The sequence below is a fragment of the Sphaeramia orbicularis genome, chromosome 15 (genome assembly GCF_902148855.1).
Source record: "Sphaeramia orbicularis chromosome 15, fSphaOr1.1, whole genome shotgun sequence".
Classification (NCBI taxonomy): Eukaryota; Metazoa; Chordata; class Actinopteri; order Kurtiformes; family Apogonidae; genus Sphaeramia; species Sphaeramia orbicularis.
The window spans coordinates 20,519,422-20,532,858 of record NC_043971.1 but is presented as its reverse complement, the minus strand read 5'-3'; the positions used below and the strand labels follow the sequence as shown (position 1 = coordinate 20,532,858).

The 13,437-nt window shown below is 36.0% G+C and overlaps 1 protein-coding gene across 1 annotated transcript in view; it reads right to left on the bottom strand.

The window, feature by feature from the left end:
* Positions 1–272: 272 nt before the first annotated feature.
* hcrtr2 (hypocretin (orexin) receptor 2) overlaps positions 273–13,437 on the bottom strand; it is a 78,619-nt gene continuing 65,454 nt past the window's right edge. The window contains exons 5-7 of the mRNA XM_030155295.1: positions 12,546–12,766; positions 10,940–11,061; positions 273–624 (exon numbers count right to left, since the gene is read on the bottom strand). Of these exons, the coding sequence (XP_030011155.1) occupies positions 455–624; positions 10,940–11,061; positions 12,546–12,766 (513 nt within the window). The 3' untranslated portion in view covers positions 273–454. The remainder of the gene's footprint in view (positions 625–10,939; positions 11,062–12,545; positions 12,767–13,437) is intronic.

Below are 13,437 nucleotides of genomic sequence, written 5' to 3'. Positions count from 1 at the left end.
CATTATCACAACACAGAAACTGAAACCAATAAATGAATGGACACGAATGAACCAAAAATAACATTCTGCAGTTAAAATTAGTAAATTTACAGTACCATAACCCTACCTATGTGCAAACAAATCATTTTTAACCACATACAGATGTAGCACGGTGTAATTTAATGCTTTACATCCAAATTATGTCCAAAGAATGAACCTGTGTTTTCTCCTGTCTGTGATCATATAATATAAAATAAAAACATCTTCAGAAAACAGTGGTACATTTTGTAAAACCCTCATTTTATAGCGTCCAGTGAATAAAACATGGCGAAAAGTGATTTCAGTCTTTTCCATTTACATCCCTGTTTTTAAAAAGCAGGTTGATTATACATTAGGTTTGATTATTAACCTGTAGAAGGAGTATGTCTCTTATGGCATGGATTAGAAGCAAGAGGTCTACACCTGAATTATTAAACTACACTATTTGATCTGATATGCGTGATACATTGTCCATGTTATTCACTTGGGTTGAAAGAGATTTGCGGCTGCCCGTGCTCATTCTCATCGGTGTCTTCTGTGTTCGATTCTCGCTGTGGCCGCACCAGTGGCAAGAAAAGGCTGCTTTGAACTCTCCACGAAATTTCCCTGGGGAAAACCAAACGCATGAAATTAAATTAGAGCTCTGCCAGTTTCAATGTTTTGTGCACAACGCTTCACAAGTAGATTGAGTAAGAATGTCAGAATCACTGGTTATCAGAGCCTGAGAGGTTAGATCAGCTTCAAAAGTTCACCATAAAAAAAAACAAACAAAACATTCAGTGGCATTGTACATTAAAGCTCAGCAGCAGTGTTGTAACAAGTCAGTAATAGTTCAGCAATAAATAGGTGATTATAAAGAAATGATCCATCCATCTACCTACTCACCCATCCGATTTTCCATTCATCCATCCATCTATCCATCCATCCATCCATCCATCCATCCATCCATCCGTCCATCCATCCATTCGTCTGTCCATCCACCCACCCACCCACCCACCCATCCGTCCGTCTGTCCATCCATTCATCCATCCATCTACCCACCCATCCGATTTTCCATCCATCCATCCATCCATCCATCCATCCATCCATCCATCCATCCATCCATCCATCCATCTATCCACCCACCCATTCATCTATCTGTCCACCCACCTATCCATCCATCCATCCGTCCGTCCGACCGTCTCTCCCTCCCTCCATCCATCCATCCATCCATCCACCCGTCCATCCGTCCTTCCATCCATCCACCTACCTACCCACCCATCTGACCATCCATCCATCCATCCATCCATCCATCCATCCATCCGCTCGTCCGTCTGTCCATCCATCCATCCACCCGTCCGTCCGTCCTTCCATCCATCCATCCATCCATCCATCCACCTACCTACCTACCTACCCATCCATCCATCCATCTGTTCTTGCACTTCACGACAAAATTTCCGAAAAGGCCCGAGTGACATTTCAGTTTGTTATGTAAACAAACAGACTGTGTTTGTGATGGCTTCATCTTCACAGTTGTTCACCGTGAGGGAAGTGATTCAGGTGTGTAAGAATGGAAAGACTAATGGATTAGTGATAATTATTCTATCACTGGGGTTTTACAAATTGGAAAAAAAAAAAATTGTGATGAAAGCCTTATGCTGCTTTAAGGGTTGGTATTTCATCAAAACAAACAAAACTCTTTCTTTCCTCTGTGGCTTGACACAGATGCTTAACGTGTTTTCTCTTTTCCGGTGTTATGAAATGACAGGCTCATTTATACTGCATTTGTATTTTGTTTTTTCATTTGGGCCAAGAGGATAGAGTTGCAAAAGGAAGGTGTTTGTTTTCATATTCTAACATTTTTTTCCTCAACATTTTTGCTCCAGGCTAGCGTGTACAGAAAACCAATTCACTCTCACAGCTTTGGGCAATTTAGATTGACCAATGAACCTATTAAGAGCACGTCTTTGAATGGTGGGAGGAAGCTGGAGTACCTGAAGAGAATAAATACACAGGGAAAAAATGTAAAATCTACGCAGAACAGCCCGTTCCTGGTGCTGGAATAGAAGCCAGGACCTTCTGTTGTGAGGCGATAGCATAAACCACTTCACCACAATGTCATCCTATAGTAATAATGTAGTGTATTTATAGTAATTATGTAACTGTCATCTATCTGACTCCATTTCCTGAGTGCTCCAAAGGTCTGGCTTAAAAACAGTCATTTGCTTGTTTTTGTTTGCCTTTGTTCCTTTAACCTTTACAGTTCTCTCTCACTGTTGCTCTGAGATTTAAGTAGATTTAAGTGGATTTCAGTACCACTGTGTGGGGGTGCACAGATCAATACATAGTGGCAGAAAAGATTATATTTAATGAAATATTTAGCCTTACGAGACTACACAATGGGTTCTCCAAAGTTAATACCTTTATCAGTATGAAACAGATGTGTCATAAAGCATGAGCGATGAGAAGGGAAAGGTGAGAAATACGTTACAGTCCTATTTATTATTATAAATCTTATATATAATACATATGAAAGTCCACTCAGACATTTCAAAGACCCATACTGACTTTTGAGAATCCATGATGTGGTTTCATTTGGCTGGGATGAAACAGTTTTTATCATTTTAATAAGGACTTTTTTGGGATTTTGTTCGTATTTTGTTTGTATTTTTCTTTTTTTTAGTATTTTGTTGTTTTGTATTTTTTTTTTTTAGTATTTTTTTTGTATTTTGTTTGTATTTAGTTTTTTTGTATTTTTCTTCATTTTTTTTGTATTTTGTTCATTTTTTATTTTATTTTGTTTGTATTTTGTTTTGTGTATTTTGTTCATATTTAGTTTTTTTTTTGGATTTTGTTCGTTTTTAAATTTTAAAACATGTTGTTTGTATTTTGTTTTTTACATTTTGTTTGTATTTAGGTTTTTTTTGTATTTTGTTCATATTTTGTTTCTTTGTATTTTGTTCGTACACCCCCACCTTCCGTTACTGTTGCTGTATTTGATTAATTTACAGTACATCTCCACAGAGTATCCATTTCATCTGTTAAACCACTTTTTCCTATTTTAATCTCTTTTTTTATTGCATGAAATTTACTACCAAGGTGAGATAATTCTCTGTGTTCTGTGCTTTTAGTGAATTAACAATAAAACAATCTTTGAATCTCTGAATAAAGTATGCACATAGTATTGCTAGATTGTTTATGTCAATTCAATTCAATTCAGTTCAATTCAACTTTATTTATAGAGCACGTTTCATGCACAAGTCAGACTCAATGCGCTTCACAACAGGTATATAACATTAAAAAAAGGGCTTTACAGAATTAGCTGGATATGGAAACTATCCAGAAGCATCTCAGTCCTGGTCAGAGCAGAGGGGATATTAGATCAAAAATCACTTAACATTCTGTATAATTCATTGGTCTTACCTTATTTAAGTTACTGTTTGGAGGTATGGGGAAATACATATGCAACTTCATTACAAAGTTTTTTCTATACTGCAAAAAAGAGCAATAAGAATTGTTCACAGTGTTGGTTTTCGTGAACACACAAATCCTCTATTTTTGCAATCTAAAATCTTAAAAGTCATTAACCTTATGGAGTTAAACGTTAAAAAGTTTCTGTACTACCATCTGTGGAGTAAAATTGTGAAACAAATTGTGTGTGGAGATCAAACAAATATCAAACATAATTCAGTTTAAAAAAAGATATAAAGAATTGATTCTTGTGAGGTTCAGTATTTAATAATGACAATGAGGGCTGTTTGTTTATGGATGATGTTGTATGGATAAATATGTTGTAATTATTGAGGAAAATTGTTGAATTGTTGAGTCTGTTTCTATGACTGTACTGCCATGATCATATTGTTGTGTATAATTCAATTACTGCATTGTGTATTTGTTGTGGTTGAATGCTGAAATTAGGAAAAATGTATTGTTTGATTGTTGTATTAAATTAGTGATAAAGATGTAAAAGCACTTGAGGGGGTGGATTAAATAAGTTTATACTGCTTCCTACTCCTTTTCGACCATGCAAAATTCAGACTTGCACGTATTTGAAGACAGATTCTGTACATTTTAAATGTTATTTTGTTTTTGTCGTAATTTGCTTGTTTTTGTTTTGTTTCTTTGCATGTTCGAAATTTAAAATAAATAAATAAACAAATAAATAAATAAATAAAAAAAATGAAATAAAATAAACAATAGAAGAAGGAAATGGATTAATGTCCTGGGCATCCCCCGTCCTTAGACCCTCCTTCTCGGCAACAAAACCCCCCAAAAACCCAGTGGGAAAACAGAACCCTCCAGGAGAGATAGAGAGATTATAAATGTTATGATCTTTTCTCTTCTACAAATATGTCTGATTTGTACGTAGAAAAAGTTAACTGTTAGATTTGAGTGAACATAACTGTATATACAGAATACACAGCCTGGGAAAAAAAAATCCTCATATGGATTTAACTTTGTACAAGCCTTTCCTTTTAGGTGGTGAAGACAGCCACTGAAAACATCCATGCTTTCAGTCAAGGCTGTAAAATCAAAATATAGAAGTTGGTAAAAGTGCCCGTCAGCGTCAGAACAGACAAAACATTCAAAAACACTCTCAGACAAATGACAAAAACCTATATGTTTAGACTGTGCAGACATTTAGCCTTCAGTTATACCGCTTGTGAAGAGATACAGACACAAATGCTCCAGCCTGAAGAAGGGAAATATCTCCCTTTAGTGTCTACGGTGTTTTATACTTCCATCAACCAATCCTGGCAGTCAAGACTCCATCCATTCTGCCATCAGCCCTTTTGCACAGCTGTCCTTCACGCACCAAATAAATCCTCCAAAACATCATGTTGTGCGACATTTTCTCAGCCACATCAGGTTCTCTACTTTTTTTCCCCTATAGTCTGTCTCTGAACAAAGTTAAGATTCAGTTACTACCACAATTACTGAGCTGTAAAGTGCTGTAAATATTTCTGTACCTTTTCACGGTGACTCACAGTGAGGACAGTTCTATACAGTATAGAGCACTGATGACTCCATGTCCTCAGCACTGACTAATAGAAAGACGCAATTGAAATGTATTACGTTTATGTTTATGTTTATGCATTTGGCAGACGCTTTTTTCCAAAGCGACTTACAGTGGAAAACCAATCAAATCACTCAATCAATCAAATTTTATTTATATAGCGCCAGATCACAAAAAAGTTATCTCATGACACTTTATATATAGAGTTGGTCAAAACCAGACTCTAAGCCAATTTACAGAAACCTGACAGAATCCTCCTGGAGCAAACAGTTGTGACTTGTGACCCATCTGTGTCCTGCCCTGACCTGTGTCCTGACCCCCTCCCCCACCTGTCTGGATGGACGTCCTCGGCCTCACCACTGTGGATGGGCCTCCTCGCTCCTGCCTGTCTCATCCAACGGGATGGACCCCCCATGTGTCCACCCTACTGCATCCTTGCAGACTAGAACTACATCTGCAAATGGACGTCCATCAGTCCTGGTGCATCTATAGCCTGTCCGTCCATGGGAGTGGATCTCTCCTTCACTGTGGTTCTCCCCGAGGTTTCTCCCTTTTCCCACTGGGTTTTGAGTTTTTCCTTGCCGAGAAGGAGGGTCTAAGGACGGGGGATGCCCTGGACACTACTCATTTTCTTGCTGTTTATTTGACTGTTGTTTACTCCAACTGACTCTGTAAAGCCCTTTGAGATAACCTTGTTGTGATATTGGGCTATACAAATAAAGTTGAATTGAATTGAATTGAACTGGTGGCAGTGACGAGGAAAAACTTCCCTTTAACAGCAGAAACCTCGAGCAGACCCAGACTCCTGAAGGATGGACATCTGCCTTGACCAGTTGGGGTTAAAGAGAGAGAGTAAAGGAGGAGAAAAGAGAGAGGGATAGAGATAGAGACTGGGGGAGAGGGGGAGAGGGGGAGAAGGGGGGAGTAGGGGGAGACACATGGAGGCAGTTGAGGATAAGTGAGTGGTGATGATGAGGGCAGGGAAGAGGCAGGACCACCGCAGCAGGTCCAGAGATAATCCTGGAAGAATCTGTGATAATCCTGGGAAAAACCTTATTAGGATATTTAAAATGGAATGTTTGAAAGTGCTAGGATAGGAGGTGCTCTCGGAAGAGCTGGGTCTTCAGGAGCTTCTTGAAGATAGGCAGGGATGCCTCTGTTCTTGTAGCACTTGGTAGAGCGTTCCACCAATTATTACACATATGTATGTCGTCTACTTCATAGGCTTTATCTCACAATGCGCTAGCATCTTCTTCAATTGGTACAAAGTTCACAAATCCATGCACATCACTACTCCCTTATATGCTGGAGTGAAGTACAGAGTTTTCTATTTCTAAAAATCATAAATGAATATGAATCAGGAAACATCTGTGCGCTGTCAAGGAGATGAGTGATGAGACCACCAAGCAAAGTAACATGCCGTGGTACAATTTGCCATGATAGATTTCCATTTGAATGTTGACTTGTGGCATATAATTGCAACTTGAAATGGTGAAAAGGGCTAATAACCACGCTGGCTCTTGGTAGCAATCAACTGTGGCAGCTGATGTGAACAATCGCTTACCTCACAGATGATTTCACCGAGGTTTCAAATATAAAAAAAACCAAACATTTTCTGTAAATATCTGACAACCTGTTGCTCATCTGACTATGTAGACTGTATTAGCTGTCACATTTAAAAGACTGCACTGCATATTATTGCAGGAAGTAGCGTGTTGTATTATTATATACACATTATGTTGCATACAGCCTGCAGTGCCCTATATTTCAGAACGAAACAGCAATCTTGCATGGATGTTTAGGGTAATCACCATGTTGGAAATCTCTCAGGTGGTGGAGAATATAAAGTGACAGTAGCTTATTCTTAGTTACCCCAAACCACTTGGACTTCTACATCCCCATATGGGTGCTTCTATGAAACTGAGTTCATTTTGGTACCTGGTACTTTGACAGCTTTTTACATCCAACAATAAAAGGTAAATTTAGACATATTTCCCCCCAGGATGTACCTAATGATGACCTCAGATAAATGCAAAAATTATATACTCTTGCTCTGAGCCATCCCAAAATTAATGAATTTTTAATAAAATATTGGGGCCAAAAATAGGACTAAAATTAGGACATGAAAAGCTACCTAGGTGTCAGTGCATTTGATCATGAAAACATGGCTTGAAATGGTCTTATATACCGCTATAAATAAAGACACTGTGCTAAATTTGATGATCCTAGTGATTTTTCTAATCCAGATATGTGCGTTTTTCATGAATTGGGAGTCTTATTCCAGGTTTTGTATGTAACCCATCGTGTCCACTTGTGTTACATGCAGAACCTGCCCAGTTAAACGCATACAAATTACAAAGGATTTTTGCAACAGTGGTCATTCTTGTGAAACACTCTGCCTTGCATAATTAGTTCAATTCCCAAAATGTACCTGTGAGAGAATAAAGAGATATTTAAAAAAATAGTAGTGCGTAATTTTTGTGTCCTTTTGATTGTGTTACATGGAGATTGTTGTATTAAATGTAATGTAAAGTAAAATAAAAATTTGTTTTATTTGAAAAATAGTTTCTTTTTTATCTCAGTAAGTATATATTTTCATAATAGACCCAAAGTGCTACCAAACTTTCTTCATAACGTTCGTCTACATCTGGCTTGAATTTTTTGCCCCCATGTTCTGTTTTTAGGGACCAGTTTCATAGAAGCATCCATATTAGAAATACCCTCACCATCATTTAGTGTGGGGGACCACGGAATTCTCACGTTAATCCTCACCCTTATGGATCACATGGTACGTGCAATCAGATTAAAAAAGATCGACTTTGGCCTCATGAGACCACAGCATGGATCCTCAAAAGTCAATACCTTCGTCAATATGAGCCTTGGAAAAGTCTAACTGCTTTTCATGTGCTTTGACTTTAGCAGAGGCTTCCAGTGTGGAAAAAACAAAACAAAAAAGAAACAACTATGCATCCCACTTCTATGCAGGATACCGGCTTACTGGAAGAGATAAAATGACTCTGATAAGCTCTAGGGCACTTGCTTTGTGAGGAAAAAGACATTCGCCACAAGGTGAAAGCTAACAGGACCACCCTGAAGAATAAATCCATATTTTATGAATGTCTGTAATGACTTTGCTCCTCTGTTCTGTCTTAAAAAATGTAATTTGTTTGCTTTTATATAAATTATTTACACTTTTATGACACCTAAAGATGATTGCACTTTCAATTTTGTTGTACCTGTGACAATAAAGACATTCTATTCTATTCTATTCTATTCTATTCTATTCTATTCTATTCTATTCTATTCTGTATAACTTTCTTCCTATTTGCAAAAACTGAGCTTTTTTTTTCCATTTACAGTTGTCTCCCACTGTTGCTGTGAGATTTCCATGGATTTAAGTACCACTGTGTGGGGGCGCATTGAGCAATACATCCATCGCTAGTGGCAGAAAATATTATGTTTAATCAAATATTTAGCTTCATCAGACTACAGAATGGATTCTCCTAAGTTAATACTTTTATTAGTATGAAACAGATATGTCATAAAACATGAGCAATGAGAAGGGGAAGGTGAGAAACATGTTACAGGGTGATTTCTATTATAAATCTTACATATAATACGTATAAAAGCCCACTTAGACCCATACTGACTTTTGAGAATCCATGCTGTGGTTTCATGAGGCTGGCATGAAACTTTTTTTTTTTTTTTAATCATAATTTTCATAATTTGGATTCTGTTTGTTTGTTCATACACCTCATAAACTGTTCCATTATGTACCCCCCCCCCCCCCAACTTCTATTACTGTATTTGTACTACTGCCACTATTGTAAATAGGCTTAAGTTACAGTACTTCTACACAGAGTGTTTATTTCGTCTGTTATACCAGGGATGTCAAACTCATTTTGGTTCAGGGGCCATATTTAGCCCAATTTGATCTCAAGCGGGCCAGACCAGTAAAATAATGACTTAATAACCTATAAATAATGACAAATCCAAGTTTTTCATTTTGTTTTAGTATAAAAAACCCTCAATTCAATTATGAAAATATTTATATTTTACAAAAAAAATTGTGAATAACCTGAAAAAACAGAAATTTCATTTGAAAAATTAGTGCAATTTTAACAATATTATGCTTCAACTTATTATTTATACATGTGCATTTACACACAATGTTACATAAACATTTGGTAACAGGCATAATATTGTTAAAATTTTGGAGTTTGGAACTAAAATTTGAACAATTTCTACAATAGTCCATCTCTTATTATTATTAACACAACTACAGATCACAGCGGATCTATAAATGCGCCAAACATTTAATAACAGATAGAATATTGTTAAAATTACACATTTCGAGCTGTTCATCTTTGTTTTTATTTATGTATTTATTTACATTTTATTATGAAAGAATAGTTGTGTAAATGTTAATATTTTCACAGTGTAATGTTATTTTTTTTAACTTAAATTTTTCCCACAATTTTTCACAAAGAAAATTTGTAGTTGTCATTAATTATGGGTGATTGTGTTGTTATTTTTACTTGAGATCACATTGGTCTGTATGTGGAACCTGAACCAAAATGATTTGGACAACCTTGACTGTTCAGGTAAATTTTCGCACTTTCATCCTGCGGGCCGGAATGGAACCTTTGGCGGGCCAGATTTAGCCCCCGGGCCGCATGTTTGACATCTGTATGTTATACAGTTAAATATATTATACAATTACCATTTCTTTTTTCTTTTTTTTACCTCCTCATTTACTACTAAGGTGAGAGAGAATTCTCTGTATATCTTGTGGTTTTAATGAATTAACAATAACAAAAAAAGTCTTTGAATGTCTGGATAAAGTACACACATGGTATTGCTAAATTGTTATCATAAATGTTATGAACTTCTCTCCTCTACAAATACAGTCACGGAAAAAATTATTAGACCACCCTTGTTTTCCTCAATTTCTTGTTCATTTTAATGCCTGGTACAACTAAAGGTACATTTGTTTGGACAAATATAATGATAACAACAAAAATAGCTCATAAGTGTTTAATTTCAGAGCTGATATCTATCCATTTTCCATGGTTTTCTTGATAATAACCAAAATCACTTCAGTTCTTATATCAATAGCTATGGCATTGTACTGCCAAATACAGTGCTTTTAGGCATTCCATGTTTTGTTTTCTGTCAGTTTTAGTCACATGATACACACAGGAGTTAGTACTTGATTGCATAACCATGGTTTCTGATAACTTTTGATAGTGTAATATTTTTTTCTGCGACTGTATGTTTGATTTGTAAGTAGAAAAAGTTAAATGTGTGGGGGAAAAAAAGGAATCTTCATATGGATTTAACTGAACAAATACGTAAGCTTCTTCTGACGAATAATTACCACAGTGATTAATATGTCTGACCTGCAACAAGTTAATTAACCCTAGCTGCTGTGGTAAGAAGCTTCTCATTTGATACACAACCATCAGTTTGCGATGGAGCATAAAAAGAGGATTCCAGGGTTGGTCATGTTCATTTGTATTATAAAAGAGTGGTTCAAGGAGCATGAGACATCACTCTCACACATGGATTGAACACCTCAGAGTCCACACCTGAATCCCATTAAGAACCTTTGGGATATACTCAAGAAGAATATGCAGCTCTCCAACTCTCCCATCATCAATACAAGAGCTTGGGGGAAAATTAATGCAACTCCGAATGTAAAATGTTCTCATATTTATTAAGACACTGCATAAGTATGTCTTGCATAGAGGATATTATGGTGAATGTGCTCTTAATGCCATTCAACAGCTTGTTTTTTTGACCAGGTAGTGTAGTATGAGGAGCATTAGAAAAGAGAGGGTGTAGTATGTGGTTTCTGGCCACTAGAGGGCAATAATAAATTCATAAAACCCGTTTGGGAGATGAGGTAGATCTCAAACTTACCACTTAGGAAATTGTAGATGATGGGATTTGCTGCACTGTTGGCATAAATGAGCCAATGGGAGAAAGTGAACCATGCGTACACAGTTTCTCTGTCATTTGTGTTCTTAAAGGTCCCGAAGACTCTGCAAGTAAAGTATGATTTTTCTTTAATAAAAGGCAATTAACAAAAGGAAATGGCAAATAATTAAGAAATACTCTGTTCTTATACAATTCTAGAGTGTTAGTAAAGCATTCGATTTTATACATTGCACTATATTAACAATTATGATACAAAAATACAAGACAGCCTCCTTAAAATGAAATGCATACGGCCTGATCACAATCAAGGGTAACAGGAAGGGTGCACATATGGATAAAAAATAATAATGCTCTATCAAAAAAATCAGACAGGCCATTTTATTTGTCTGATATTTTTCTTTTAAAGTCCAAAATATTTTTGCATTATGGTGTCTACTAAAAATTTCGCAGGCTTGCCCCTGTCAAATCAGAAATTATTGGGTGTACGGACACTCCAGCCTAATAGCCTCCATATTTAATGCCTACAAAGATTTACAAATGTTTCAGCACACAGGATAATCATGCATTGTTTATTGCATAGATGTTGTGTCCAAAGCATGCGTGCTGAAAGATTCCATATATTGACAGAAACAATAAAATTAGACCCACATATTTTGATATGGTGTACGGACACTACTTGGTGTGCGGACTCTGCAAGATTGGAATGGAAATCTGACTTACCACATGGTCCCATCTCTGTTAGATCTGTAACTAAGTCTTCCTGGTACAGGAGGAAATAAACATTTGTGAACAAGTTATACCAATATATCTATAAGGCATATACGCCATATTATTGATGGAAGTATATTGGTGTACGGACACTACATGAATTTTGGTGAACAACGCGCCATTAAAAACATGCAGTTCGATGTAAACATCCGTTTTCCACATTGTTCCCAAATTTTCAGCAGCCAGGGAGCATAGCAAAATCTGTCTAGTTGTGCATATTTAGTCATAATAATACTGAAATAACAGGTTCCCATTTTATTATTCCAATCAAAGGGCTGTAAAAGAAGAGTTTTCAGAACAAAATGGTTGATTGTCTTAATACTGAAAATAAGAATTGATAATCAAACAGCTGTTCAACAAAAATGATCAATAAATGAAAAGCAATGTGATGTGTGTATTTTGTAATAAAAAAGACACAGGAGTTGAGTAGTAATTATTTACTGTGTTACAAAATATTATGTACAATAATTTTGCTCTCTTATAACAATAAAATTTTGCACATGTTTTCATGCTCATTGGGTCGCCATTTTATCAGTTTTATCTGATTTTCTTCAAATTTGGAGGATTGCAAGATCTAGTAATAAGATGACCAAAGAAACATTTTGGGAATGGTTTTGGGGGTATCTTTTTGTAATACTGATTAATAACTGATGCAATTATACTTGTACACCTTGATTGTGATCAGGCCGAAAAATTCGATTTTATACATTGCACTATATTTACAATTATGATACAAAAATACAAGACAACCTCCTTAAAATGAAATGCATAATTCTCTCCCTTTTGATCTTTAAAGCCTCAGAGTTCAAGACATTATTACCTTTTCATGATATTGAGCACACTGATGGGCAGGTAGCACAGGGCAAACACAAAGAGCACCACCATTAGCATGCGCGCTGTCTTGCGTCGGGCTCGGACCTGTTTGATCTCAGCGCAAACTGTGCTGGTCCTGACCCTCACAGACTCTCCTGGCCCCGACGCCGGAGCAGAGCACTGCAGAGACCTCCACTTCCTCTGTATAACTGATGTGTTTCCAGGAATCTGATTGTAAAATATGAACACAAGTGAATACAAACTCAACACTAGAAGATCAGTTGTAGATGTTTGGTATAAAACAGAGGTGTCAAATGTGTGGCCCGGGGGCCAAAACCGGCCCGCCAAAGGCTACCATCTGGCCCATGGAATGAATTTAAAAAGTGCAAAAATGACAATGAAGAATATAATTAGTCGAGGATGTCAAAGTCGTTTACACATGCAGACCAATATGATCTAAAGTATTTCAAGTAAAAAAAAAAATAGCATAATAACCTAAATATCCTTCTTGGTTTAATATGAAAAAAAAAAAAAAAGTATATATATATATATATATATATATATATTATACCTCCAAATACTGACAATTCAAAATTTTTCCTCTTTGTTTTAGTGTCTAGAACTCCATTAAATTAGGAAAATATTTAAATTATTAAACTATCCTTTAACAATAAAACGTGAAAAACCTGAACAAATATGAACCTGAAATGTTAAAAAAAAATGAAGTGCAATTTTAACAATATTCTGCCTGTTACTAAATGTTTGGTCCCTTTATAGACATAATATCATTAGAATTGTTCTTATATTTCTTTAAAAAATTCAGTTTTTTGAAGTTATTCTTATCTTTTTTTGTTAAAGTTTGTAAATGTAAATATTTTCATAGTTTAATATTTTTTGCA